Source organism: Vulpes lagopus, chromosome 2 (genome assembly GCF_018345385.1).
Source record: "Vulpes lagopus strain Blue_001 chromosome 2, ASM1834538v1, whole genome shotgun sequence".
NCBI classification, from domain to species: Eukaryota; Metazoa; Chordata; class Mammalia; order Carnivora; family Canidae; genus Vulpes; species Vulpes lagopus.
The window spans coordinates 165,447,774-165,472,389 of NC_054825.1; the positions used below are offsets into that span (position 1 = coordinate 165,447,774).

General features: G+C 56.9%; 2 protein-coding genes across 3 annotated transcripts; one reads left to right on the forward strand and one right to left on the reverse strand.

Annotated features, from left to right (window-relative positions):
- Nucleotides 1-4,284: 4,284 nt before the first annotated feature.
- Nucleotides 4,285-6,452, forward strand: TMEM160 (transmembrane protein 160). Its single transcript, XM_041745994.1, has 3 exons — nucleotides 4,285-4,514; nucleotides 5,558-5,650; nucleotides 6,096-6,452. Exons 1-3 carry the CDS (start codon nucleotides 4,307-4,309, stop codon nucleotides 6,359-6,361), a joined length of 567 nt encoding a protein of 188 aa, XP_041601928.1. The 5' UTR covers nucleotides 4,285-4,306; the 3' UTR covers nucleotides 6,362-6,452.
- Nucleotides 6,453-6,576: 124 nt separating this feature from the next.
- Nucleotides 6,577-23,618, reverse strand: NPAS1 (neuronal PAS domain protein 1). Of its 2 annotated transcripts, none has more exons than XM_041745992.1 (12): nucleotides 23,497-23,618; nucleotides 21,550-21,779; nucleotides 20,913-21,148; nucleotides 13,299-13,372; nucleotides 12,945-13,034; nucleotides 11,330-11,501; nucleotides 9,874-9,989; nucleotides 9,567-9,724; nucleotides 8,947-9,053; nucleotides 8,527-8,674; nucleotides 7,719-7,813; nucleotides 6,577-7,158 (listed from the first exon to the last, which is right to left on the reverse strand). In XM_041745992.1, exons 2-12 carry the CDS (start codon nucleotides 21,669-21,671, stop codon nucleotides 6,695-6,697), a joined length of 1,782 nt encoding a protein of 593 aa, XP_041601926.1. In that variant the 5' UTR covers nucleotides 21,672-21,779; nucleotides 23,497-23,618; the 3' UTR covers nucleotides 6,577-6,694. The 2 variants fall into 2 exon arrangements, with proteins under 2 accessions (XP_041601926.1, XP_041601927.1); XM_041745993.1 differs by lacking the exon at nucleotides 23,497-23,618 and adding an exon at nucleotides 22,822-22,957.
- Nucleotides 23,619-24,616: the final 998 nt, after the last annotated feature.

Genomic DNA, 24,616 nt, shown 5'->3' on the forward strand with positions numbered 1-24,616 from the left:
GTGCTTTTTTTTTTTTTTAAGATTTTATTTATTTATGATAGACATAGAGAGAGAGAGGCAGAGACACAGGCAGAGGGAGAGAAGCAGGCTCCATGCCGGGAGCCCGACGTGGGACTCGATCCCGGGTCTCCAGGATCGCGCCCTGGGCCAAAGGCAGGCGCTAAACCGCTGAGCCACCCAGGGATCCCCTCTTTAGTGCTTTTTGTTTTAGTTTTAGATTAGAGAGGGAGAGGCAGGGAGGGGCAGAGGGAGAGAGAAGGAGAGAATCTTAGCAGGGGTGCGATCTCACAAATCTGATATCATGACCTGAGCTGAAATCAAGAGTCAAACGCTTAGCAGACTGAGCCACCCAGGTACTCCTATAGCCTGTGCCTGCCTTTCTTTCTTTCTTTCTTTCTTTCTTTCTTTCTTTCTTTCTTTCTTTCTTTCTCTTTCTTTCTTTCTTTTTATATCCTCAGTGTCTTAAACAGAGCTTGGTACATAGTAGATATTCAATAAATATTTGCCGAAATAATAATCGGAGAATCTGCCCTTAGGGAGTTCTGGAGACCAATAAGTGGGCTGGTTTCACCTGTCCAGATGAAAGATAGCAAGGGTTTGAACTAGGGAAGGAATGGAGAGAAATAAATAGCTACTGACAGGGTCACGTGTCCTCTTGCAAGTTTATTTATTTATTTATTTATGATTTTATTTATTTATTTATTTATGATTTTATTTATTTATTCTTGAGAGACAGAGAGAGACAGACAGACAGACAGACAGAGGGAGAAGCAGGCTCCATGCAGGGAGCCCGACATGGGACTCAATCTCGGGTCTCCGGGCTCACCTTCTGGGCTGAAGGCGGCGCTAAACCGCTGAGCCACCTGGGCTGCCCTATTTATTTTAAAGATTTTATTTAGGGGTACCTGGGTGGCTCAGCGATTGGGCGTCTACCTTGGGCTCAGGGCATGATCCTGGGGTCCTGGGATCGAGTTCCACATCATGGTCCCCGCAAGGACCCTGCTTCTCCCTCTGCCTGTGTCTCTGTCTCTCTCATTGTGTGTCTCTCAGAGACACAGGCAGAGGGAGAAGCAGGCTCCATGTAGGGAGCGCGATGTGGGACTCCAGTATCAGGCCCTTAGCCGAACTCAGGTGCTCAACTGCTGAGCCACCCAGGCATCCCTTCTTTACTTAAAAAAAAAAAAAAAAAAAATAATAATAATAATTTAGGGCAGCCCCAATGGAGCAGCGGTTTAGCGCCGCCTGCAGCCTGGGGCGTGATCCTGGAGTCTCGGGATCGAGTCCCACATTGGGCTCCCTGCATGGAGCCTGCTTCTCCCTCTGCCTGTGTCTCTGCCTCTGTGTGTGTGTGTGTCTCTCATGAATAAATAAATAAAATATTTAAAAAATTTATGTATTCATTCATGAGAGACACACAGAAATAGGCAGAGACATAAAGGGAGAAGCAGGCTTCTCATGGGGAGCCTGATGGAGGACTTGATCCCCAGACAACCAGAGCCAAAGGCAGATGCTCAAACACCAAGCCACCTGGGCATCCCCCCTTGCAAGTTTCTGATCTCTTCCTGCTATAACCCAGACTTCATAGGAAGGTGGAGTGATCTTAACAGATAAGTTGAACAGGGCAGCCCCGGTGGCTCAGTGGTTTAGCGCCTGCCTTTGGCCGGGGGTGTGATCCTGGAGACCTGGAATCTAGTACCAGGTCGGGCTCCCTGCATGGAGCCTGCTTCTCCCTCTGCCTGTGTCTCTGCCTCTCTCTCTCTCTCTCTCATAAATAAATAAAATTAAATTTAAAAAACAGATAAATTGAACATTGTCTGTCCCAGCATAAATCCTCTATGGCTTTCTGCTGCACAGGATCAGGGATTACAGTGACTCAAGAACTAAAAGGGGTGACCTTGGAGGGTCCCCTTGCTTTGGTTGAAGTTAGGGTAGTCAGAACTTCTTTTCTGGATTCAAAAGATCTCTACACACTGTACGGCACGTTGGAAAATGTAGTTGTCATGGCTACCCAAGGAAGAAAAGGAAACATCTCATGACAGTAAATAGTTGTTTATGTTCAATTTTCTACACTCACTATAAACTTTTTTGGGCCCCAGATTCTTTCTGCAAGACTCTGATCATTCTTTATCCATTCCATGCCTACTCAAAGTTCTGGTTTCGACTTAGGCATCCCTTTGCTGACTCAACATCCTGGCTGGGGTAGGTGGCCTCTCTGGGCTCCTCTAGTGTCCTGGACTTTCCTTAGGATTTACTTATTTAGCATGTTTATTGCTTATTTTCTGCCTATCCCTCTAGAATGGAAGCTCCATGAGAACAAGGAGTTTTCCAATCAGTGAACATGGTATATATCTCATTTATTTAGATCTTCTTTGTTTTTTTTAAATATTTTATTTATTTATTCATGAGACACACACAGAAAGAGAGAGAGAGAGAGAGGCAGAGACACAGACAGAGGGAGAAGCAGGCTCCATGCTGGGAGCCCAACGTGGGACTCAATCCTGGGTCTCCAGGATCAGGCCCTGGGCTGAAGGCGGCACTAAACTGCCGAGCCCTCTGGGCTGCCCAATTTAGATCTTCTTTGATGTGACTCAACAGTATTTTTTACTTTTCAGTATAGAAATCTTGCATATCTCTTATTAAAATATTTCCTAAGTATTTTTGGTTTTGATACTATTGTAAAGGAACTTATTTTTAATCTCATTTTGCAACTGTTTCCTGTAATATATAAACACAAAATTGATTTTTTTAAAAAAGTAGTCTCCATGCTCAGTGTGAAGCCCAACACAGGGCTTGAGTCCACAACTCTGAGATCAAGACCTGAGCTGAGGTCAAGGCTGAGCCACCCTGGCACCCTTATTTTGAGGATTTAGTGACAGTATCTATGTAATGCAAGAGCACAGCATCTGACACAAAGTGCCCAATACACATCAAATTCTATTGCGTCACTTTTCCCTCCCTATATAAGAGGGACTATTCAATTCTTAACTCCTAGAGTTCCACTGAGAATTAAATAACAATATGTACAGACTGTGCCTTGCACAATTCTTCACACAGGAAAAGCCATTAGTAAATGTTTATTATTTACAAATTCTCCTACTTATATTGGGTTGGGGGGTATGGAGATGTATCAGTCAAGGACCCAATCCACTGAAGCTCACAGCCTATTGGCAGAAACAAGTAAGTATAGCAATCATTACCACACAATGTAAGAAGGGGATATATAAACCATGTGTGGAGGCAGAAACTGACTGCAGAAATTTGCCAGTGGGATCAGAGCCATCCTGACTCAGACTTAAGTTTAAAACTAAAAGGAAACAGCAATTGTTTATAGCAGGGAAAATTGGAAGCAACCTAGAGTCTGGATCCCCTGTGGTACCTACTTATAATGCATTGGTATGAACCATTAAACTTAATGCTGCAGAACGGAGGATGGGGATGGTTGCCTGGGGCACGGGGAGAGAATTACTTTTCATTAGACCCTTTTGCATCTTGTACCGTGTTCAAAGGTAATAATATATATATTTTAAAGATTTTATTTATTTATTCATGAGACACACACACACACACACGCGCGCAGAAAGAAGCAGGCTCCATGCAGGGAGCCCAATGTGGCACTTGATCCCAGGACTCTAGGATCACGCCCTGGGCCAAAGGCAGAGGCTAAACCGCTGAGCCACCCAGGGATCTCCCCAAAGCTAATAATATTTTTTAAATGAGAAAAAAAAAATAAATAATAAATTATGCCTGGAGAAATACTCAATGCTCCCACGGTTCACGATTTATTGTTTTGTGAAAAAAGTTAATTTGTCAGATGGTATCTCGTTTCACATTTGCCTAGAAAAAAGACGGGTCAGGAGTACAACAAAGTATTAGTAGTAACTGTTCATCGGTGGGATTTATGTTGTTTTATTTTCTCCTCTAGGCTCTTCGAGATTTTGGTAAGGTCCTACATTAACCAGAGTTTTGTTTTGGTTTAGTTTGGTTTATTGGCTATTAGAATTAAAGTTATTAACAAAAACTACAAGTCCCGGCAGACATCGTGCCCCCAGCTTCTGAAGATCGGCCTTCTATGGGCTCAATGATCTCTGGGATTCGTAGTCCAGCAGCAAGAGCAAGGCGGGACTCGCAGTACCGGCACAGATGACAGAGGAGGAACCACCGCCCTTTCGACCAATGGACAGTGGGGGCCAGCCCTGAGTGGCGCTGGCAAAGCCAATGGGTGAGCTGCCCAGGCTGAGTGACGTGTTCTTCAGCCTACGGCCAGCCCGTGGGGGCGGGGCGGTGAGCGGCGGCCGTAGTGAGAACCATGGGAGGCGGCTGGTGGTGGGCTCGGGCTGCCCGACTGGCCCGGCTCCGCTTCCGGGGGGCGCTGCTGCCGCCTCCGCGGCCCCGGAGCGGGGGCGCTCGGGGGTCCTTCGCCCCCGGCCACGGCCCCCGCGCTGGGGCTTCGCCGCCCCCCGTGTCCGAGCTGGACCGTGCGGACGCCTGGCTCCTCCGGAAGGCGCACGAGACAGGTCTGAGGCTGGGGTCGGCCCCGATGGGAGAGGGGGTCCCGGATAGCCGAGCTGCCGACGCGCGCGAGCGGGGGTGGGGGCGGGGCTCCTGCTGGAAACTGGGCCGGGGCTCCGGAGCGAGAAGGGCTTCCGTGTAAGCGCCGGGAAGCGCTTGCTGCAAGAGCGCAGTCTGTCCGCAATTCTTTGCGGGCTTGCGGATGGGACGGTGTGTGCAGTTAGCGGGGTGCAGTAGGGATCGGAGCGGTCGGTCGGGCTAGGACAGGCCGCCTTATAAAATTGCACTGCCTGGGCGAGAGGGGCGTCCGGAGAGGGCTGCGGGCAGGGGAGTTGCCAGCTAGAGGGTCCGCGCTGGACGAGCCAGTTCAGCTTGAAGAGGCGACCACTCTGCATTAGGCGGGAGCGTGGATCCCCACCGAAGAGAGGGCGAGCTCCGGATTGGAGGGAGGAACAACCAATAAAAGAAAAGCTCTGGGCTGATTGGAGGGCCAGGTGATCCAGGCTGCCGGGGGCGGGGCCTCCCATGCGGAGAGGGTAGATAGAGGATGGAGTGGAGGGTGTGGGGTTTGTAACCCCGACTTGTCCGTTAGCGCCCCATAAGGGCCTTGAATGGATGTAAGTGACATCGAGGAAGGACAGACGCGGTAGCATATAGTTGGCGTTGGTGGAAAACTGAAGGGGGAAGCTGGAGAGAGACCGGAAGAGTTCGTCCCGGAGCGGGGATATACCTGTATGGGGCGGGGGGTGTTGACCAGGATGACCACTGGGGATCTGCCAGTCTGTCCAGGGGTATAGGTCCTGCAATTCTGGTTCTAGATTCCCCTCCACATTCTTCAGAGTGACTTGAATCTTTGGTGCTGCAGAATTTGAGGGAGAGGGCTCAGAGATGGATGGGAGCCAGACAGTTGGGGGTGGGGGGATAAGGTTAGGTGGAGGGCCGCCAGGACTAGGCGGGGATTTAGGGTGGGATAACTGTCCGGGCAGATGGGGCTAGAGGCAGGGTTTGGGCTGATACGATTTGGTCCCCCCACCCCCTCTTCCCGTAGCTTTCCTCTCCTGGTTCCGCAATGGCCTCCTGGCGTCAGGCATCGGGGTCATCTCCTTCATGCAGAGTGACATGGGTCGGGAAGCTGCCTACGGTGAGTACAGACCCCCACTCTCACCCTGTGGCCCTGGGTTGGCCGTGGGTCTTTGCCCCTCCCATCTGACTTCTCAACAAAGATGAGGGTCCCATCAGAGCCCCTCATGCTGGCCCAGCCCCAGACTGGCTCGGCTGCTACTGCCACCCCTCAGACCCTCTCAGACCAGCTCCCCACTCCTCCTTTGGTCCTGTACACCACCTCCACCTCCTAGCCATCCTCTCTGACACCTTCTCATGCCCCTGAGCTTGGCTCTGTACTGACCCCTACCCTGACCTTGAGTTTGCCCCATCGGTTAACTTCACCTGGGTCTCCTGACCCACTTCGGTCCCTGGGTCATCTGGCTCCCAGACTCCAGCCTCCAGCCACCCCACTGCAGCCCCAGCCTGGGAGCTCAGGCCCTCCCTTCTGTTGACTGTGGCCCCTCTGCCCTGTCTCCGCACAGGCTTCTTCCTGCTGGGTGGCCTGTGCGTGGTGTGGGGCGGCTCCTCCTACGTGGTGGGCCTGGCGGCGCTGCGAGGACCCATGCAGCTGTCATTGGGGGGCGCGGCAGCCAGCGTGGGGGCCGTGCTGGCTGTAGGCCTGCTGTGGGCTTGTGCTGTCGGCCTTTACATGGGCCAACTGGAGCTGGATGTGGAACTGGTGCCCGAGGACGATGGGACAGCCGCTGCTGAAGGCCCTGATGAAGCAGGCCGGCCACCGCCAGAGTGAGCAGCTGGGCCATGGGGAATGGCCGGGCGCTGGACGGCCAGGGGGTGGCCCGAGGACCGGGACATTAAAACCTGACCCTTTGCTCGCTGCATGTTCTGAGTGGTGGTTCCTGCGACGGAGAGGGCGGGCATGGGAGCCAGCTGCGGCAGCCGGAGGTGACCAAGGAGGGTAACAAAAAGGAGAGAGGAGCCCCAAGGCCCCTGGAGACCGAGCCATAGAGGGGGAGATGGTGTTTAATTTCCTGGGATGGCGTACAGGACTGAGCCCCATCACAGTGCCCTCGGGGCGCCACCCATCCCTCAGGGTCCGGCTCTGTAGGCAGCTCTGGAGTCCTCAGTCCCCCTTCCGCTGCACCCTGGCGCCTGTGGGCCCTGGGTATGACAGACCCAGGGTTGGGTAGAAGGCCTCGGGGAGGGTGGGGCCCGGGCCCAGCCTCTGGAGGTGTGGGTACATGAGGCCCAGCTCCGCAGGGCCGTAGCGGATGGCGCCGGGGGTGCACAGGCCCCGCACGACTGGGGGCAGGAAGCTGGCATGGAGGAGAGAAGGTGGGGGGTCTCCGGGAGGCCCCAGGCCCCAGGGCCGCACCAGGTCCTGCTTCAGGGCCCCTGCCCGGATAACAGAAGTGAACTCAGGCCTCGGCAGGGCTGGGTGGCTGGATGGTTCCTCGTCCCCACTGTCCTCTGGGTCTTTAGCCTCCCCTGGGCCAGGCTCCACTTTGATGCGTTTGCCCCGGCTCCGGGGGGCCTCATCCTTGTCTAGAGGGGCAGCTTGCTTCCCTTCTGCTGGAGGCTCTGGCTCTGGAAAAGGGAGACATGAAGGGCGCTGTGTGTGTGCGTCCCCAGCCCCCACTCTTCCCAGCTGAAGAATGAAGCTGAGTTCAGTGGTCTAGACCTGTGGGTCTCAGCTGGGGCCATTTTGTCCCCTAGGGGCACATGTGACAGTCTGGAGACATATTTGGTTGCCACAACTAGGGTGGAGGGTGCTCCTGGCATCTAGTGGGTGGAGGCTGGAGATTCTGTGAAACACCCTACAATGCACAGGACAGCCCCCAAAGCTAAGGATGATTTGGCCCTAGATATCAGTAGAGGGGAGACTGACAGACCCTGGTCTAGACCCTTGCTGTCCAACAGAACTTTCCTCGATGACGTTCCATATCTGCGTGATCCAGCTCATTAGCCACTGGCCACATGAGGCTACTGAGCCCTTGCAATGCGGCATGGGTGACCGAGAAACTGAATCTTCCATTTTTAATTGAATGTAAGTGATCACACGTGGCTAATGTGGCTTCCAGACTAGAGAGCTCATGCCCCAGAGTTCCCTTGGAGCTTCCTGGGGTGAGGTGGGAGGTGGGGCTCACCTGTGGGCTCTGGCTCTGGGCTGGATATGTCCTCACAGGCCACGCTGGCTGGAAGCTGGAAGGCATCCAGGGGGGTCTGGCCACCCTCGGCTTGGCTGGGGACAGGACAGGTGGGATAGAACCCCCACCCCATTGTACTTAGGGCTCATCACTGGAACCCCGGACTCCAACCTGGGATCTAGCCCAGCTTAGTCCTATCTCCATAGGCCAGACCTGGGCAGCCCGGCCCCCGCCCCCAGATGTCGCCATCTAGGTGTTTCCTGGGCACCTCATGCTCATCTCCCCTGAGCATCTTCCTTTCAGACCACTGCTCCCCTCAGAGGCTGGAACCCAGGCCTGGCAAAGCCAGAGATGTGGGTGGCAGCAGATGGCCACCTCCCCTCCTCCACCTGCACTGCCTGGCATTTCCCGGAGCCACCCCAGCCTCTTCCCTGGGCTCCCGGCCCTGGTCCTGTTCTTCAGACCTCCCACTTCGTGCGTCTTTCCTCAAAGCAGATGTGACTGTGACCCTCTCCAGCCTTAAGCCCTGCCATGGCTTCCCCGTGCCCCGGAATCAGGCCCAGACCCTCTGCCTGGGGCAGAGGCCACCTCAAAGCTGTGTCTTCACTCCTCTCTGCCCTTTGCAAGCAAGGTCACACCACCTGCAGGTCTTTCCTCTCACTGTCCCCCTGTCCCCTTCCTGATTTTCAAACCCTCTGGGCTTGGCCTCTTCGAGAAACCCACCACCACCACTAAGCTGGGGAGAGACAGCAGAGTCTTGTGGAGGGTTTCTGAGGCCCCTATGGGCCAGGCAAGGTACAGCCCTCACCTGAGCACATAGCTGACCCAGAGCACGTGGCGCTCCCCAGGGCTCTTCCCACTCACGGCCACAGTGGCCACGGACTGCAGCCACACGAAGCCCCCAGCCCGCTGCAGCCAGCGGTAGTAACCGGTCATCACCTGCCCCTTGTCCAGCACTGGGCCCAGCCCAGGGATGAGCCGAGACAGTCAGAGAGAGAGAGAGACAGATACAGAAAGAGATGGAGAGACAGGGGCACAGAGAGGATGGCAGTAGGGAGGAGATGGACAGAGACCGAGTCAGAAGGACCAAGTGCTAACCTGGCATGGAGACCTTCTAGATTTCTAAGGGTGGGTCAGAGAGACACCACGGTCCCTTTACTCCCACCCCACGTCTGAGCTGTGGCTCAGGGTGCAGGGCATGGGGGTGCTGGGAGGCGGGGTTTCTCACGGTCCAGGTGGCTCTGGCGGATCCTGGCTGCATCCTGTCCATGGACAAACTGGTAGCAGCTGCGACCCACGAGCTCTGAGGGCCCCAGGTCCATGTGATCGCTGACTCTGAGGACAGCGGGCAACAGAGAGAGGTGAGAAGGGGTCTGAAACCATGGGGAGGAGGAAAAAAGGCAGGGTTGGTTCTGGAATCACCAGGGTACAAAACCTGGCTCTGGGGTGGTTTGGGCCTCAGTTTAACCCTGGGTCAAATGGGTTAAATACCAGTGTCCCTCCTGGGGTGACTATGGGCATTCGCCACTCCCGGGTGCGGGGTGGCCCCGGGCACTCCGAAGGCGCTCAGAGCGTGGGGACGATCTCACTATTTAATTTTCCCCACCGCACCGTGCAGGAGACGGTGGAGAGGAGAGGCGGGAGGCCGAGGGGGTCGGGGAGGGGCGGGGCTCTGCAGCAGGGGGCCCCGTGCAAGCCCCGCCCCCAGCAAGACCATGCCCCTCCCACAGGCCCCGCCCCAGCCCCGGCCTTCCAGTACCTCCACGGCTCTTCCGCCCCCGGGGCTCCCCAGCGCCCCAGCTCTCCCGCGTGGCCCCAGCCGCCCGCCTCGGCCCCCAACCCCGGTACCTGCTCTCACAAGCAAGGATGGTGAGACCCAGGCTGAGACGGAAGACGATCATGTGTCCGTGTAGTGGCAGCTCGGCCAGTGGGGCAGGGGGCAAGGTGTGGCCCAGAGCCACAAGGCCCAGGGAGCGGGCCCGAAGGCGCCCCGTCACGTGGATGACCTGCAGGCGGCAGGCGGGGTTGGAGGAGGGGGGCCCGTCACCCACAGGTGCCCGGGCACGAGGACATGGCTGGCTGGCATGCGGGAGCTCCCCCCAGGTGGGCGAGGGGACTCGGGGCCAGGAGCCGGGGCCAGGGAGCCCACACGCACCTTGTACCCCGAGGCCTTGACGTGCAGCCCCCTCTTGGTGAGGGTGGATTTCATGCGGATGAAGAAGGAGCGCTCCTGGACCCGGGAGAAGGGAGGCGCCTCCGCGGCGCTGGCCTCTGGGAGGGGAGAGCGAGGAGGGTTATGGGGTCCTGCGGGAGAAACCACACGCCCCCCTACCCCCTGGACAGCTGGCCAGACAGCGTCATGGCCACGGCCTACGGTCATACACTGAAGTCGTATACCAACCTCCCTCTAAGTGGCAGCCAGCTGGGTCTAAAGCTCAGATACGACCCTGTCCCTCCCTGCCCTGAAACTGCCATGGCTCCCTAGGACCCTTGGGATAAAGCCCAGCTCCTCACCTCGGCCTAAAACTTGGGCAAGAACTGCCTCCCGCTGACCCCATCTCTAGCTACAAACTCCAAGACCCAGGTGAGGCAGAGCCTCCTCCAGGAAGCCCTCCCTGACCTCCAGGCTGGGTGAGCCGTCCCTCTGGGATCTCCCACTCTGGCCCTAACCACTCGGGATCATCATTCGCTAGGGACTAGTCTTCACCACCTGGACTGTCATCGTTGTGTCCCCAGCCCTCCCCAGCACAGAGCAGGGGCTCAGGGTAGAGAAACAAGACCCACAACTACAGGTTGGTCTATAAACCCGGTGACAGCCTTCTAACAGCTCGCACCCAGACGAACCTGGGCCTCAGTCTTTGGTGCAACTGTAATCACACTCCCCAGTGGACCCCGTGGGTGTCACAAACATCTCCCAAGCTTGCAAGCACTGCTGAGAGCTCAGATGTTTTTGGTGTGAAGCAAACCCAATATGAGAAAATCCTCCTCATAGGGAAGTTAACCTCGAGTCCCCCAACATCACAGAACTAAAAGAAACTTCCAGGGTAATCTCCCGGCACCCTCCTTTGCCAACACGGAGTGGAATATTCCACTGGAGAGAAGCCCTGGAAGCACAGATGCTGGAGCCAGACAAACCTGGGCTGGAGTCCAGATCAACCACTTACAGCTGTGTGACCTGGGGCAATTAACTTAACCTCTCTGTGCTGGGCCTCAGTTTCCACCTTTGCAAAATGAAGACAGTGATAGCTCCTGCTTGTGGGGTTGTGATTAGGATTCAATGCAGTTACACACTTAAAGGCACAGCACGCGTGAACTCCAATGAGCCGTGCATTGTTTTCTTATTGCCAAAGCTGGGTTCCATCTGGAACCCCCAGGCACCCATCCTCACTTGGTGGCCAGAAGGGTCTTTCTGAAACTCAAATCCTGGGGAGTCAGGCAATCCTTGGCAGCCTAGGCAATTATAGGGAGCCGAGCCTTGTTGCTTCGGTTTAGACTCTGATTCATTTTACAAAAATGTGCTTTGCAGCTTGAAGGAGAGTGGTTTTTGTTGAAAGACGGCATGGCTGGGGTACCAGGTGTCCCTTGATCTACCCTCAGGCCCTTGGAATTACCGATCTCAGGGGTATCCGCAAGCGAGGACGAAGACGAGGAGGAGGAAGAGGAGGGCACGGAGGGCGGGGTGGGAGGCCCGGGGGTGGGGGTCCGGAGGCCCAATTGTTCCAGCACCTCGGAGTGGTCCCCGGGGTGGATGTAGTCGAAGACGCTGCTACCCGTCAGCTCCACCTGCCGGCGGAAGAGGGGACCGCAGAGGGCTGGTGAGATGCGCGCGCAGCTACTCACCCCGGGTTTAGCCTCCGGCCCGCTCGCCTAGGTTGCAGGCGCCCTTCGTGCCAGTTCTACGTTATTAGAATTTCTTTTTAACCTTTTCAAAGGAGATACACACTTAGGCTCTTCTTATGCCTTCTCACGTCAAATCCGGTGATCATTAAGGATTTTCTGCACCTGTTTACTCCGTTAGGGAGCTGCGTGGCCGATTGTCATAGCCTCCATTTGGCCCCAAATGAACCACAGGATGTCCCAGCAGGGATGGAAATCAGGACACAAGCAGTGGAATGGTTTTCTTTTTCTTTTTTTTTTTTTTTGGAATGGTTTTCGAACTCTTTAGAGAGTTAGAGCTTTTTAATCAGACTGGCTGCCATTCAATTCACCCGCAAATCTCTCAAAGCAGCCCTCCTTCGTACCACACCTCCCCCAGTCCAGGTCCCCATCACTCCCACCCCCACCCCAGCTGTGTTCCTGTCCCCAGAGTCCTCCCTATTCTTGTGGCCTTTAGTTTCCATTCAAATACCCCTGCTAAGTTACTTCTCTGACCATGGCCCCCCTCCTCTCAGAAACCTCCCAGAGCTCCCACTGCCCCTGGCTTGAGATCCAGCGCTTCCCTCTGTCCCTCCTCCCTCTGAACTCCTCCTCATCGAACCCTTCCCTGCACCAGCTGCAAGTCTGTCCTCCCCTCTACCTCCCTCCCTTCCCCTTGTCCACATTCGCCTACTTTCAGGGTCTTCTTCCCCCAGGCCTCTCCAACAATTCACCGAAAAGGTGCTCACCAAGGCCAAAACCAAGCGCTGGCTTTTCTAAATTTCCCATTTGTTCAAACCTTTGCAAAAGTGATGAGAGGATAGCGATTTGTCCTGAATGGGTTGGGAAGGCCTAAGATGCCACCAGGAGCCAGGCCGCCCAGGGATGGGGGTTCTCGGTTTCTGCCTGCCTGCCTTTTACCTTTCAATGCCAGCTGCAGGAGCTGGGGCAGAAGCAGCTGGCGGAAATAAAGACAAAACGCAAGCCAGTCCACTAAAGCGCCACAGAAAATCTTCCAAAGTTGGCAAAACCCAAGCCCTTCCAATACAAATTGCAGCAATTCTTCACAATTGTTAAGAAAAAGGAAGTCTGGGTAAATACGGTGCATTTGGCAAACACTCATCGACAAACTGATCTTTCTGCTGCTCTGCCTTCTTCAAATTGACCTGTTATTTTAATAGCCACTCCCCTCTACCTGTAAGGTGGAGCTTTCTGGGGTTCCCCCGGGTGCACTTGGAGGACCATGGATCCAGTTCGCTTTTCTGGCTGGGATGGTGAGGCCAGGAGAGAGAAAGGGCATGCATGAGCCCGCAGGGGACATGGTGGCTGAGCCAGTGAGCCAGTCCAGGCAGCCTGCAGCGGGCCCCTTACCTGCGAGAGGCCCAGATAAATGGAGACGGTCTCCGAGATGTAGAGGAACTTCCCTTCCTGGTTCAAGGCAAACACGAAGCCATCCAGGGACTAGAGTGGGGAGAAGTAGGGAGAGGAGGGCTGGGCATCTGTCTGTCCAGCAGGCAAGTGGTAAGAGATTCTGAAATCTGGATCTCCACCTCCGATGGATTAATTGGGGTGGGGAGGGGCTTCCGTGGTCGTGGGAAAGGACAGGCAGGAGGGGGAGCCCCTGGGGATGCTCCTGGGGGGATGGATGCTGGAGAACAGGGTGCTGCTCTCCGCAGGTGGCCACCAGGTGGCAGCAAGGAGCAGCAGGCAGGGGAAGGACCTCACCTGTAAGATGTGTCCACCCAGGTGCTGCTCAAAGACTTCGGAGACCAGCGCCATGGGCCCCCGGTGGCCTGGGGCTGGGGACAGAGGGAGGGGTGAGGCCAGGGCCTGTGGGTAGGCCCCCATTTGAGCCAGGCTACAGATCTCCCTCTCTCCTCCCCAGTCCTGTAGTCATCTTAGGGGACCGGGGGCCTGAGCCCTGTGTGTGTGTGTGGGAGGATGGCTTGGGCTTGTGGGGTGGGGTGGGAGGGGCAGAAAGAGGCTGAGATGCCACAGAGATAGGGAGACACCAGAGGACACAGGGAGCCATCCATGCACTCATTCATTCAGAAAGTCTCCCTGAGCACCAGGTGTGCAGCAGGTCCTGTGCTGGGGACAAGGAGGTGCTCTGGACAGCCTGCTCCTCTCCTTGTGGAGGCACCCAGGCCGGGGGCAAGAAACTCACAAATACAGAATTATTTTATGTACCAGCATCAGGAAGGATTGAAAAAGTGGTGTGAAGTAAGATCCAAAGGATGGGAATGAGACTAGAGAGAGGTACAGAGAGCCAGAGAGAAAGAGACAGAAAAAAAGAAACAGATATGGAGACACAAAGACACCAAACAGACAAGCAGATGGAGAGACATACAGAGGAAGGAAATACAGAGGAATACAGAGAGACGGGCATTGCAACTCAATAGAAAAAACAAAAAACAAACAGGGGCACCAAGCTGGCTTAGTTGGTGGAGTGGGTGACTCTTTATCTCAGGGTCATGAGTTCAACCCCTGGATAGGGTGTAGAGATGACTTAAGATCTTAAAAAAAGGATGCCTGCATGTCTCAGCGGTTGGGTGCCTGCCTTCGGCTCAGGTCATGATCCTGGGATCCAGAATTGGGCTCCCTGCATGGAGCCTGCTTCTCCCTCTTCCTGTGTCTTTCTGTGTGTGTCTTTCATGAATAAATAAATAAAATCTTTTAAAAAATCTTAAAAAAACCAAACCCCAACGAGATATCACCTCACACCTACTAGGATGGCTAGAATTCAGAGAAATGTTGGGAGGATGTGGAGAAATCAGAACCCCTCTGCATTGCTGGTGAGACTGGAAAATGATGCGGCCACTCTGGAAAACAGTATGGAGGCTCCTCAATAAATCACACATAGAATCACCTGCCACGCAACCCAGCAATTCCACTCCTAGGTATATATCCCCAAAGAACTGGGAAAGGTGTTCTAACAAATAATTGTACACAGATGTTCACAGGAGCACGATTCCTAACAGCCAAAAGTGAAAACAAGTCAAAGTCCATGACCTGATGGACAGATAAATAAATGTGCCATATTCATGCAATGGAATACTATTCAGCCAGGAAAATGAATGAAGCCAGGACACGTGCTCTGATGCAGCTGGACTCTGAAAACATTATGATGGGGGCACCTGGCCGGCTTAGTCGGTGGAGTGGGCAAACTCATGGTGTCAGGAACATGAGTTTGAGCCCCATGTTGAGTGTGGAGCCTACTTTTTTAAAAAGTGAAGACAGGGACGCCTGGATGGCTCAGCAGTTGAGCATCTGCCTTCAGCCCAGGGTATGACTCTGGAGACCCAGGATCAAATCCCACGTCGGGCTCCCTGCAAGGAGCCTGCTTCTCCCTCTGCCTGTGTCTCTGCCTCTCTCTCTCTCTCTCTGTGTCTCTCATGAATAAATAAAATATTTTTTTTTAAAAAAAAGTGAAGACATGCAAGGCACAAGAGACCACACACAGTGTGACTCCGTTTCTCTGAATTGTCCAGAGCAGGCAAATCCATAGAGACAGGAAGCAGGTTGGTGGTTGGGGGAGGGGGGTGTCTGGCAGGAGAGAGGGGGCATGGGGAGTGTCTGCTAATGTGGACTAGGTTTTTTGGGGGTGCGATGAAAATGTTCTGGAACCAGATAGAGTGGTGGTTGCACAACTCTGTGACTCTACAGTTTGCCACTAAATTGTACACTTTATTTTTTATTTTATTGTTTAATTTGAGTGGGATCCAATGGGGAGCCTACTGTAGAGCTTGAACTCACAATCCTGAGATCAAGACATGAGCTGAGATCAAGAGTTGGATGCATAATGGACTGAGCCACCCAGGTGCCCCTTGTACATTTTATGTTTTTTAAAGATGTTATTCATTTATTCGAGAGACACAGAAAGAGAGGGATCATGACCTGAGCCAAAGGCAGATGCTCAACCATTGAGCCACCCAGGTTTCCCCCCACCATACATTTAAAAATGCTGAATTCCATATTATATAAATTTTACTTCCATTAAAAAAAAGTTTTAAGGGGCACCTGGGTGGCTCAGTTGGCTATGCATCTGACTCCCAATTTCTGCTCAGGTCATGATCTCAGGGTGGTAAGATCGAGCTCTGCATGGGGCTCTGTGCTCAGAGGGGAGTCAGCTTGAGATTTCTCTCTTTCCCTCTCCCTCTGCTCCTCCCCTCCACCCTGCTCTCTCTTTCTCTCTCTCTAAAATGAATAAATCTTAAAAAGTTAATATTTTTTTACTTATTCATGAGAGACACACACACACACACACACAGAGGCAGAGACACAGGCAGAGGGAGAAGCAGGCTCCTTGCAGGGAGCCCGACGTGGGATTTGATCCTGGGTCTCCAGGGTCACACCCTGGGCTGAAGGTGGCACTAAATCGCTGAGCCACCTGGGCTACCCAATCTTAAAAAGTATAAGTATTTTATTTTATTTTTTAATTTTTATTTATTTATGATAGTCACAGAGAGAGAGAGAGAGAGGCAGAGATACAGGCAGAGGGAGAAGCAGGCTCCATGCACCGGGAGCCTGACGTGGGATTCGATCCCGGGTCTCCAGGATCGCTCCCTGGGCCAAAGGCAGGCGCCAGACTGCTGCACCACCCAGGGATCCCAAAAAGTATAAGTATTTTGAAAGAGATAGGGACAGACATGTAGACACAGAGAAATTCAGACAGAGACAGACGAAGACAGAGATGAAGAGATGGAGAGAACAGAAAGGAGATGCCCAGAGAGACATCCAGAGAAAGACCATGATAGAAGGACGCGGCAAGTGAGACAGGGCAAAGAGGGACCCAGCCCCCTGACCCAGCAGCACCCCTTCAAACAGGAGCAGAGGTGACGGGTCGGGGTGGCTTAAGTCTGTTCCCACCCAGGACCCTCTCCCTGACCCTGCAGAGAACTACCACCTCCCTCCCAAGGGGCCCTATGTCCGGAGAGGGGAGCCAGGGGACACAGTGACCTTGAAGGTCACCAGGTCTGGTGCCAAGCCCTCCCAGGCTGTGTGCCCTGGGCCCAGTCCCTTCACCTCTCTGTGCCTCAGTTTCCTCCTCTGTCAGGTGGCTTTGCAAAGAGCGCCGACCTCACCGGCTGCTCGGGCCCAGCGCCCGCCTGGCACACCGCAGGTGCTCCCAAATGCAGAGCCGGGATTAGTATTAATAGTGTGATTACTATTGTTATTTCCAGACCATCAAAACAGCAGGCGGCCAAGCCCCGCCCCGCCCCGCCCCCACCCCGGCCCTCGGCTCCAGCCCCGCCCCCGCCCCCGCCCCCTAACGTCTTGGCCACGCCTCCTTCTCCCAGGAGCACCTCCCGCTGTTCGCACCCTTTCCCCACCCCTGGCTGGAGCTCCAGGAACAATAAATGGGGGGGAGGGTGATGGGGACCCCTCCCCCGAGATGCAGCGCGAACCAGCCGGGTGACAGGCAGGAACAATGCCGCCTGCTAATTGTCGCAATTTTCCCCTGTCATTTTTGCTAATTCCTTCATTTTCCCGCTCACAGGATCAGCCCAGGTCAGACTGAACGGCTGCAATTAACAGCCTTAATGGGCACGTCGGGTGGGGGTGCGCAGGGGGAGGGCTCGCTGCTCCCCGGTTGGGACGGGAGCTTTGGGGTCGGTCCCCTCACTGACTGAGGCGTCTTATCCCTCCCTCCGCCTCCGCAAACCCAACTCCGTTCCCCTGTTCCCCCCTCCCCCTGTTCCCCCCTCTCCCGGCAAATGCCTCCACTCCTCCCACCCCCAAATTCCCCTCTTCACTGCTCCCAGATCTGCCCCCTCCTCACGCCCAAACCCCCAACCATCACTCACTCATTCAACAAACATTTGCTGGTTGCTTATTGGAGCCTGTCTGCTGAGAACTGTCCCATTTGTCATCACCAAGCGGGGACAGAGGGGACAGGGGGAGAAGGCCGCTCCCAGGGCTCCGGGAGTCTGGTCACCTCCTAATCTCAGTTGGCCCCAGAGATGTTCCGTGTCTGGGGACAGGGAAGCCTCGCTCCCTGGGGGCAGGCCTGAGGCCTCTACACTCACCTCCGCAGGTGGCTCCCTGCTTCCACCCTCAGGACTGCCACCTCGGCCACCTCCGTCCCCCATCGGCTTGTCTCCCATCCTGCTCGGCTAACAGCCAACATCCTCACCAAGGCCCACGAGGTCCTGCAGGACCTGGTCTCTGCCGTCTGCGCCCCCTGCCTCACCTACGCCTCTCTGGACTCCGAGGCCTCGCTGTGGCCTGCACTCAGCAAGCTGATTCCTGTCTGCCTCAGGGCCTTTGCACCTATTTCCTTGGCCTAGAGTGCTTTTCTTCCAGCTTCTTTCGGGGCCTGCTTCCTCACCTCCTCCCAGTCTCAGCTCAAAGGTCCCTTCTTTTAAGGGGCTTCTGTCAAACCTCATGCCCTCACTCTGTTCCACAGTCACCCAATAAACACTTAGTGGGCCTTTGCCCCAGGCACTGTTCTGGACTCAGGGTACAAGGAGTCATGGGGGAGAGAGAATTAAGAAATAGTGTCGGGGCGCCTGGGTGGCTCAGTGGATTGAGTGTCTGCCTTGTGCTCAGGTCATGATCTTGGGGTCCTGGGATTGGGCCCCGCATCAGGCTCCCTGCTCAGTGGAGAGCCTGCTCCTGCTTCTCCCTTGCTTGTGCTCTGTGTCAAATAAATAAATAAATAAATAAACTCTTAAAAAAAAAAAAGTCAGATGACAATAGGTGCTTTGGAAAGAAATAAGACAGGAAAGGGAGACAGGGAGTGCTGAGGGCAGGGGTGCTGTCAGTTTTCAGGGTGGTCAGGGGAGGCTTTCCTGAAAAGCTGACACATGGAGGGAAGGGAGTTCCTGCAGGAGGGCACAGCAAGTGCAAAGGCCCTGAGGTGGGAACATGTTTCTCTGAATAACAGCAAGGTGGCCAGTGGGGGGTGGGGGGCGGGGGGGGGGAGCTGAGGAGGTGAGAGGGGTAGAAAAATGAGATCAGAGGGATGGGAGGGGGGCAGAGGGCCTACCCAGAAAGGCTTGTAGACCCACCCTGGAGGTCAGGGACTTTGTCTTGTTCCCTGGGGTGTCCCCAGGATGAGGCCTGGCACAGGGAAGGTTCAGCGGCTGGTGAATTAATGATGACCCCTGATACAGGATCCGGGCTGTCTCCTCCCGGACTCAGAGGTCCGGGGCTACCGGGGCACCTCAGCACATCAGTTGTGCTGTTCTACAGACATCAGCCCGGGGCCCAGAGAGAGGCGGGGGCTGCAAGGTCCAGGGAGACCTCCAAGCCTGGAGGCTCCGAAGGTGACCCCGGAAGCCAGTCTGCATCTCAGCTGGGCCCGGGCTCGGAGGATGGGACGCTGGGCAAACCAGCTTCACCTCTCTGGGGCTCAGTCTTCCACTTCTAGAAAATGGGAATCAATGTTGCTTTCCTCCTGTTTTTGAGAGGATTAAGCGACTTTTGTGGTTTAGTTTTGGTTTCGGGTTTGGGTTTTTTTGCGAGTTACTCGTAATAGTGCTCAAGAGTGCATTGGCTATCTTCACTCTTATAACTGAGCAGGACAGGGGAGCACCCTCCCCTTCAGAGAGGGGGAGGCACCCTGCCTTACTGACTAGCTGACACTGTCCTCAGTTTCCCTATGGAAGCAGGCACTTGGCCTCTTCCTGGGGGCCCTGTGGAGCAGGAGATGCCTCCAAATCCCCACTTTCGGGGGATTTAGGAAGGAGTCCACATAGTACCTCCAACACAGACCGTCCTGGCCCAGGCAGCAGGGGTGGGGGGGTAGGGGGTAGGGTGCTCTGGGGAGTGGAGGCAGGGGCGTTCATCAAGTCCACGGTGGGCCACCTCACTGCCCACCTCGCAGCCGTGTCCTCAGCAGGCTCCCGTCCCCTTCCAGCGCCCATCCAGGCAGTGGAGGGGGGGAGCTGGCCGCCGGAGGGGCTCTCTGGGCGCCCCCACCCTTCCTCTCTCCCCGCGCTCGGGACAATAGACAAGATGTTTATCCCCCGCCGGCGCACATGTTGTTCGCGGTAATGACAGTAATCAGCGGCGCTAATGCCGCATTCTCTCGGCGCCAGTCAATTCGCCTAATTACCGCCTGGGAAGCCGGATTATTTAAATTTAAATGGTGATTTATTGCGAGCTTAATCAATGCTATTTTCTCTCCCCCCTCCTCCCCTGGGACCGGGGCAGGAGGGGAGTTGGAGCCCCTCCAACCTCGCCCTAAGGACACTCGTTCATCTTGGTGGGGAGTGTAGCCTGGGGTGCCCCATCCCTGTCACCTGCGACCTCGGATTAACACGACTGTCTCCTCGTCGGGAGAGAAGCAATAATCCGTCAAACAGCGGTAATAACAGGAGCATAACACTTCTACGGATCTAGCAAGAATAAAGTTGAATTATAACAAAAGTGGGGAGCTAGCTGTGTGTACCCGTGTTATACCTCATCCTACTTGTCCAGGGTGCAGATTGCATTTCTCCACTTATGTCATTATTGGGTCTTGGCTACTGGGACATCAGGGGCTGTATCCAACTTGTTTTCTGCGGGATCCCAAGGGCTCAGGACAGTAGCAGGCACACAGTAGCTGCTTACTGAACCACAGACCCCAACAGCCCTGCAAAGTAACCACTGACGCTCAGAGTCACTACGTGGTGGTGGCACCCGCTGTGCCAGCTACGTCCGGGGTGTCCACATACATTACTGGGTCGGTTTTCATCTCAGCCCTCTGGGCGTGCGAAGGGACTCTCATCAGGATTCCCATTTCACAGACGAGGCAGAGAGGTAAGGCGGCCTGCCCGGAGTCACACTGCTGGGGAGTGGCCCAGTGGGGACAGGGACCCAGGAGAGTCTTTCTGGAGCTGTCCATCTTACCTGCCACGTTATACTGTCTCCCTCCCGCTTTCCCAGACTGAGAATTCAGACTCCAGAGTCCTCGTGCTCCCCCTGAGGCCCCTCAAGCCTCAGTGAGGGGGGTTCTTGCCCATGAGTGGATGGGGAGGCCCAGGCTAGGCCCCCCTCCGTCCAGCCCTGGGAGCTGCGGCCCTTCTTTGTGATAATAACGATTAGTCTCCCCTAATAAGAATAACAGCATCGAGCAGGGGTCGGATCCCTGGTGTTGGCGGCCCCTAGGTGGGCCAGAACTCATGAAATCATCCCTGCCTCGAGCGCCCGTTTTGCAGATGAAAAGACTGAGGCTTGGAGAGTCAAAGCCTCCCGGGAGGGGCGCACAAATGGTCCGGCTGACTCCCAACCGCGTGCTCCCTCCCTCTCGGCCAGGGGCCTGGGCGACGGCCGGCGGGCACCTCGCTCTCCCGCCCTCCGGCCGCCGGGGGGTGCACAGGGACCCTCGCCCCCCCGCGCCTGCGCACTCACCCAGGCCGGCCGGTGGCCCGGCGGCCCGCAGTCCCCAGGGCGGCGCCCCGAGGGCGGCGAAGCGGCGCAGGCGGAGGTAGGTGACGCTGAGGCGCACGATGGACGCCTTGTCCAGCTGGCTCGAGATGGCTCCGGGCAGCGGGAGCAGCTTGGCCAGCTCGAAGAACTCCAGGTTCTCCTTTCCGCGCCGCGAGCGCGCCGCGTTCCGGGACTTCTCCTTGCGCTGCGCCTGCAGGCTGGGCGGGCGGCGCGGAGGGGGCGTCAGCCCGGCCCCGGGGCTCGCGGCGGGGCGGGGGGGCGGGTAGCTGCGGCCTGGGGGGGCCCCGCCCTCGGGGCCTCGGAACCCGGCGGGACGTGGGAAGTGGATTCGACACCGGAGGTGGGGGCAGAACCCGGGGTGTAAATAAATTCCGGGGGGAAGGAGGAGGAGTTGGAGGGGAGAAATGAAATGTTGGGCGTGAACTCGGAGGATGGGGGGTAGGAGCAGAACACGGTGGGGGCTGTTTGTAGAACAAAGGTTGACACACTCGGGGTGAGAAATTCTAGCTCCAGAGGGCGGGGCGGCGGGCTGAGTGTGAATCCTCCCGGGCCGCCCTTGGGGGCGGGGCCACGGCCCTGGGGGCGGGGCTTTGCTCACCAGGGTCCGGGCGGGGCCTTGACCACCAGCCCCGGCAGAAAGTCCCACGGGACGCTGCGGCCGCGACCTGCCCCGCACTTGAGCTCGCCTCCGCCGCCGCCGCTGGGGTAGGGGGCCGCCATCTCCGCGGGCCCGGCTCAGAGCAGCCGGCGGGCCTCGAGACCCGCGTCTCCCGCCGCCGAAAGGAGCCGGAGGCAGCGCTCGGTGCCCGAGGGGGCCCCCCGGGAGGCCTGCGAGGGAAACTGAGGTCCGTGCGGGGCTCGGGGGTCCCAGCGAGGAGCCGGGGCTGGATGGTGCCTCAGTTTCCCCTCTCTGGAGGCCCCGGGACGGAGCCGGCTGTGCTCACCCTGCCCGGCCCCAGGCGGAGCTCGGGGCGAGGACGTGCTCCGCCGCCGCCGCCGCCTCCCCCGCGCCGCCCGCCAGCGCGGCCGCCTCACGCCCGCGCCGGGCCGGCTCCCGCATACCAATAGGCGCACGCGGCGCGCATACGGATCCGACCGGCCCGCGCGCTGCGTGCCAAGCATGCCCAAGCCGGGCGGGCGGGGGGCAGGCGCCTCGCCGGGGCCCAGGCGCGCCCGGCTCCTGCCCCCAGAGCCTCCGTCCCGGGGATCCGCTCTCCTGGCCCATCCCAGGAGTCCGTTTGCCCACATCGGCGGTGCGCCCATTTCCCTGGCTGGGCTAAGGAGGTCAGGGTTGGGGGGGCAGAAGGCAGGGACCCCACCCCAGGCCCTGCCCGGGGACCACCCTCCGCAGCCCCTTGGGGTGTGGCCATGTGTCCGGGCCGCCAAATCTCCGCAACCACAACTTCCTTCCCGAAGACCCCGGCGTGCGAGCCACAGCCCCCGACGCAGTGGCCAGAGCATCAGCCAGAGGACGCCCGCAGGATGGACCCGACACCCGGGGCCCAGGTGTCCTGGTATCTGGATCCTCCAGAACCAGCAACGTGTTCAGTTGGGTCTTCGTTCGTCCAGGACTAGGCATGAAGGACTCCCTCCCCCACCCCGCCCCCAGTAGCCAGGCCGCCCCCCAGCCTCCCCGACCAGGTGTCCAGATGCCCTAGACCTTGGTGTCCAGGTACCCAGCCCCCTATTTCCCCAGGACCCAGACATCCGTGTGCGCCTGCCCCCAACCTCAGGATACGGGCGTCCTGATGCCCTAGCCCCCAGGGCACTGGAGTTCCGGGCCCCTGTCTCTGCAGGACCCAGGAGTTCTCTGTCCCCTCCTGCTTTGCCTCCCGGCGTCCCCGACCCGCAGGACCCACAGCGCCCTTACCTGGCCGCGGGGCAGGCTCCGGGCGCGGCGTGGGGCCGGCCGGGCGGCGCGGAGGGGTGGCCCCATAGACCCCGGGGCAGGCCGGGCTCGGCGGGGCGCGCGGGCCGTGGCGCTCGGTTCCCCGCGCCCACCGCGGCCTCGCAGACTTGGAGACGCGCGGACCGCGCTGGCGGGCGGGGGCGGCGTCTGCGGAGCCCCGCCCACCCAGTCTCCGCCCCCTCGGGCCGGCCCCGCGCCACCTCCCGGGTCTTTGCCGGGGTAGGGGCTTCCCCGCCGGGGACTCCCGGGCCGCCCCGGGGGGGCCGAGCCCTCTCCCCCTGCGGCCGCTTGGAGCGTCCGGCCCCCTCCCACCAGCAAGAGAACCTCGGAGCCGGAGCTTCCGAGGGGGGAACGTCGGAGTCTCCATACTCCTCCTGGGGGACCTAGCACCTTAGTCCCACCTAGCCGAAGTCCCACAGGAGAGCCCCGTTCTGCAGGGGCCCCTGGGTGCTGGACACCGTGTACCCGAACCCCCTGTAGGGGTGCAGACTTAGCTTTCAGTCACGCGCCAGGAATGTGAATCCAGGCGTTCGAGACCCTCCTTTCCGAGGAGAGAAGTTCAGGGTGTGAGCATGCTCCCCGCGCCCTGGACAAGAAGGGGACCCCGAACCCAAGATCCTCAGCCCCCCAACACACCTTATAAAGCCAGGCTTTGGCGTCCGGACCTGCCCTCCCTCAAGGCCAGGAACCCAGGTATCCGAAGAACTTCAGAGTTCAGGATCCTGCGGTCTTATTACAGCATTTTCTGTTCCTTTCAGTGCCCGCGATTCTTGGTCACAGGGCCTCGAGGAATGAAGAGGTGGCCCAGACCAAGAGTGATGGCCAGCAGAGCCAAGGTTATTGAACAATAGTACAAAGCTCCCAGAGGGGGAGGGGACTGGAGAGGGTGGCCGTTGGAGTTTCTAAGTTTGGGGGTTCTTATGAGCTCTTTAGCCCAACTATCTTAAGCAACCAGGGGTGTGCTGACTGGTGCCAATCACCGATCTATTAGGTTAACGCTTACGTGGGGATGGTCTTCTGGGGCTGACATCTGGAGGCCTATGTCTTTTTTTTTTTTTTTTTTAAGATTTTTAAAAATTTGTTTATTCATGAGAGACAGAGAGAGAGGCAGAGACACAGGCAGAGGGAGAAGCAGGCTCCCTGTGGGGAGCCTGATGCCGCGCTCCATCCCAGGACCCCCGTGTCACGACCTGACCCGAAGGCAGACGCTCAACCACTGAGCCACCCAGGCAGCCCTGGGGCCTTATGTCTTAACTCCCCCTTGCTCACTCGTGATAGTGACAAAAGCTTTGTGGTTAATTGTTTTATTTTAGGACTTTTTGCAGAAGTCATTTCTGCAAAGGCTGCAAAACAGAATGTTAGTGTGGTCCTGTCTAAGCTCTAAAACAGGATGTCAGAGCTGTTTTATCTTGGCTGTCACGACTTCCATATTTTCTTGTTGCGGACCCTGGCCCTGACCACCGAACTGTCAACTCACTCCTAACATTATCTCCTCCTCCCTACCCGCCCCGCAGGGACAGGAACCCCAGCATCTGAGCTCCCTGTTAGATCACAAATAAGAATTCAGGGAGAATGGGGACCCAGGGGTCCAAGCCAGGCCTTCCCCACGCTGGTAGGAGATGCTATATTTCTCCCTCCCAAGCCCCTTCAGCAGGAGCATTTAAGCTCCTGGAGGCCCGGACGCAATGAATGAAGATGGAGTCTTAGGAGAGCCAGGCAGGCAGAGAGGCCTGGGCAGGCAGGCAAGAGTCTGCCT

Excerpts from the sequence above, each read along its gene's own strand:
- TMEM160 (XM_041745994.1), top strand. The coding sequence starts at position 4,307 with ATGGGAGGCGGCTGGTGGTGGGCTCGGGCTGCCCGACTGGCCCGGCTC. Across the intron at positions 4,515-5,557 it reads CCGGAAGGCGCACGAGACAG|CTTTCCTCTCCTGGTTCCGC; the intron begins GTCTGAGGCTGG and ends CTCTTCCCGTAG. Across the intron at positions 5,651-6,095 it reads GGGTCGGGAAGCTGCCTACG|GCTTCTTCCTGCTGGGTGGC; the intron begins GTGAGTACAGAC and ends GTCTCCGCACAG.
- NPAS1 (XM_041745992.1), bottom strand. The coding sequence starts at position 21,671 with ATGGCGGCCCCCTACCCCAGCGGCGGCGGCGGAGGCGAGCTCAAGTGC. Across the intron at positions 21,149-21,549 it reads AAGGCCCCGCCCGGACCCTG|CCTGCAGGCGCAGCGCAAGG; the intron begins GTGAGCAAAGCC and ends CCGCCCGCCCAG. Across the intron at positions 7,159-7,718 it reads CCCAGAGCCAGAGCCCACAG|AGCCAGAGCCTCCAGCAGAA; the intron begins GTGAGCCCCACC and ends TCCCTTTTCCAG.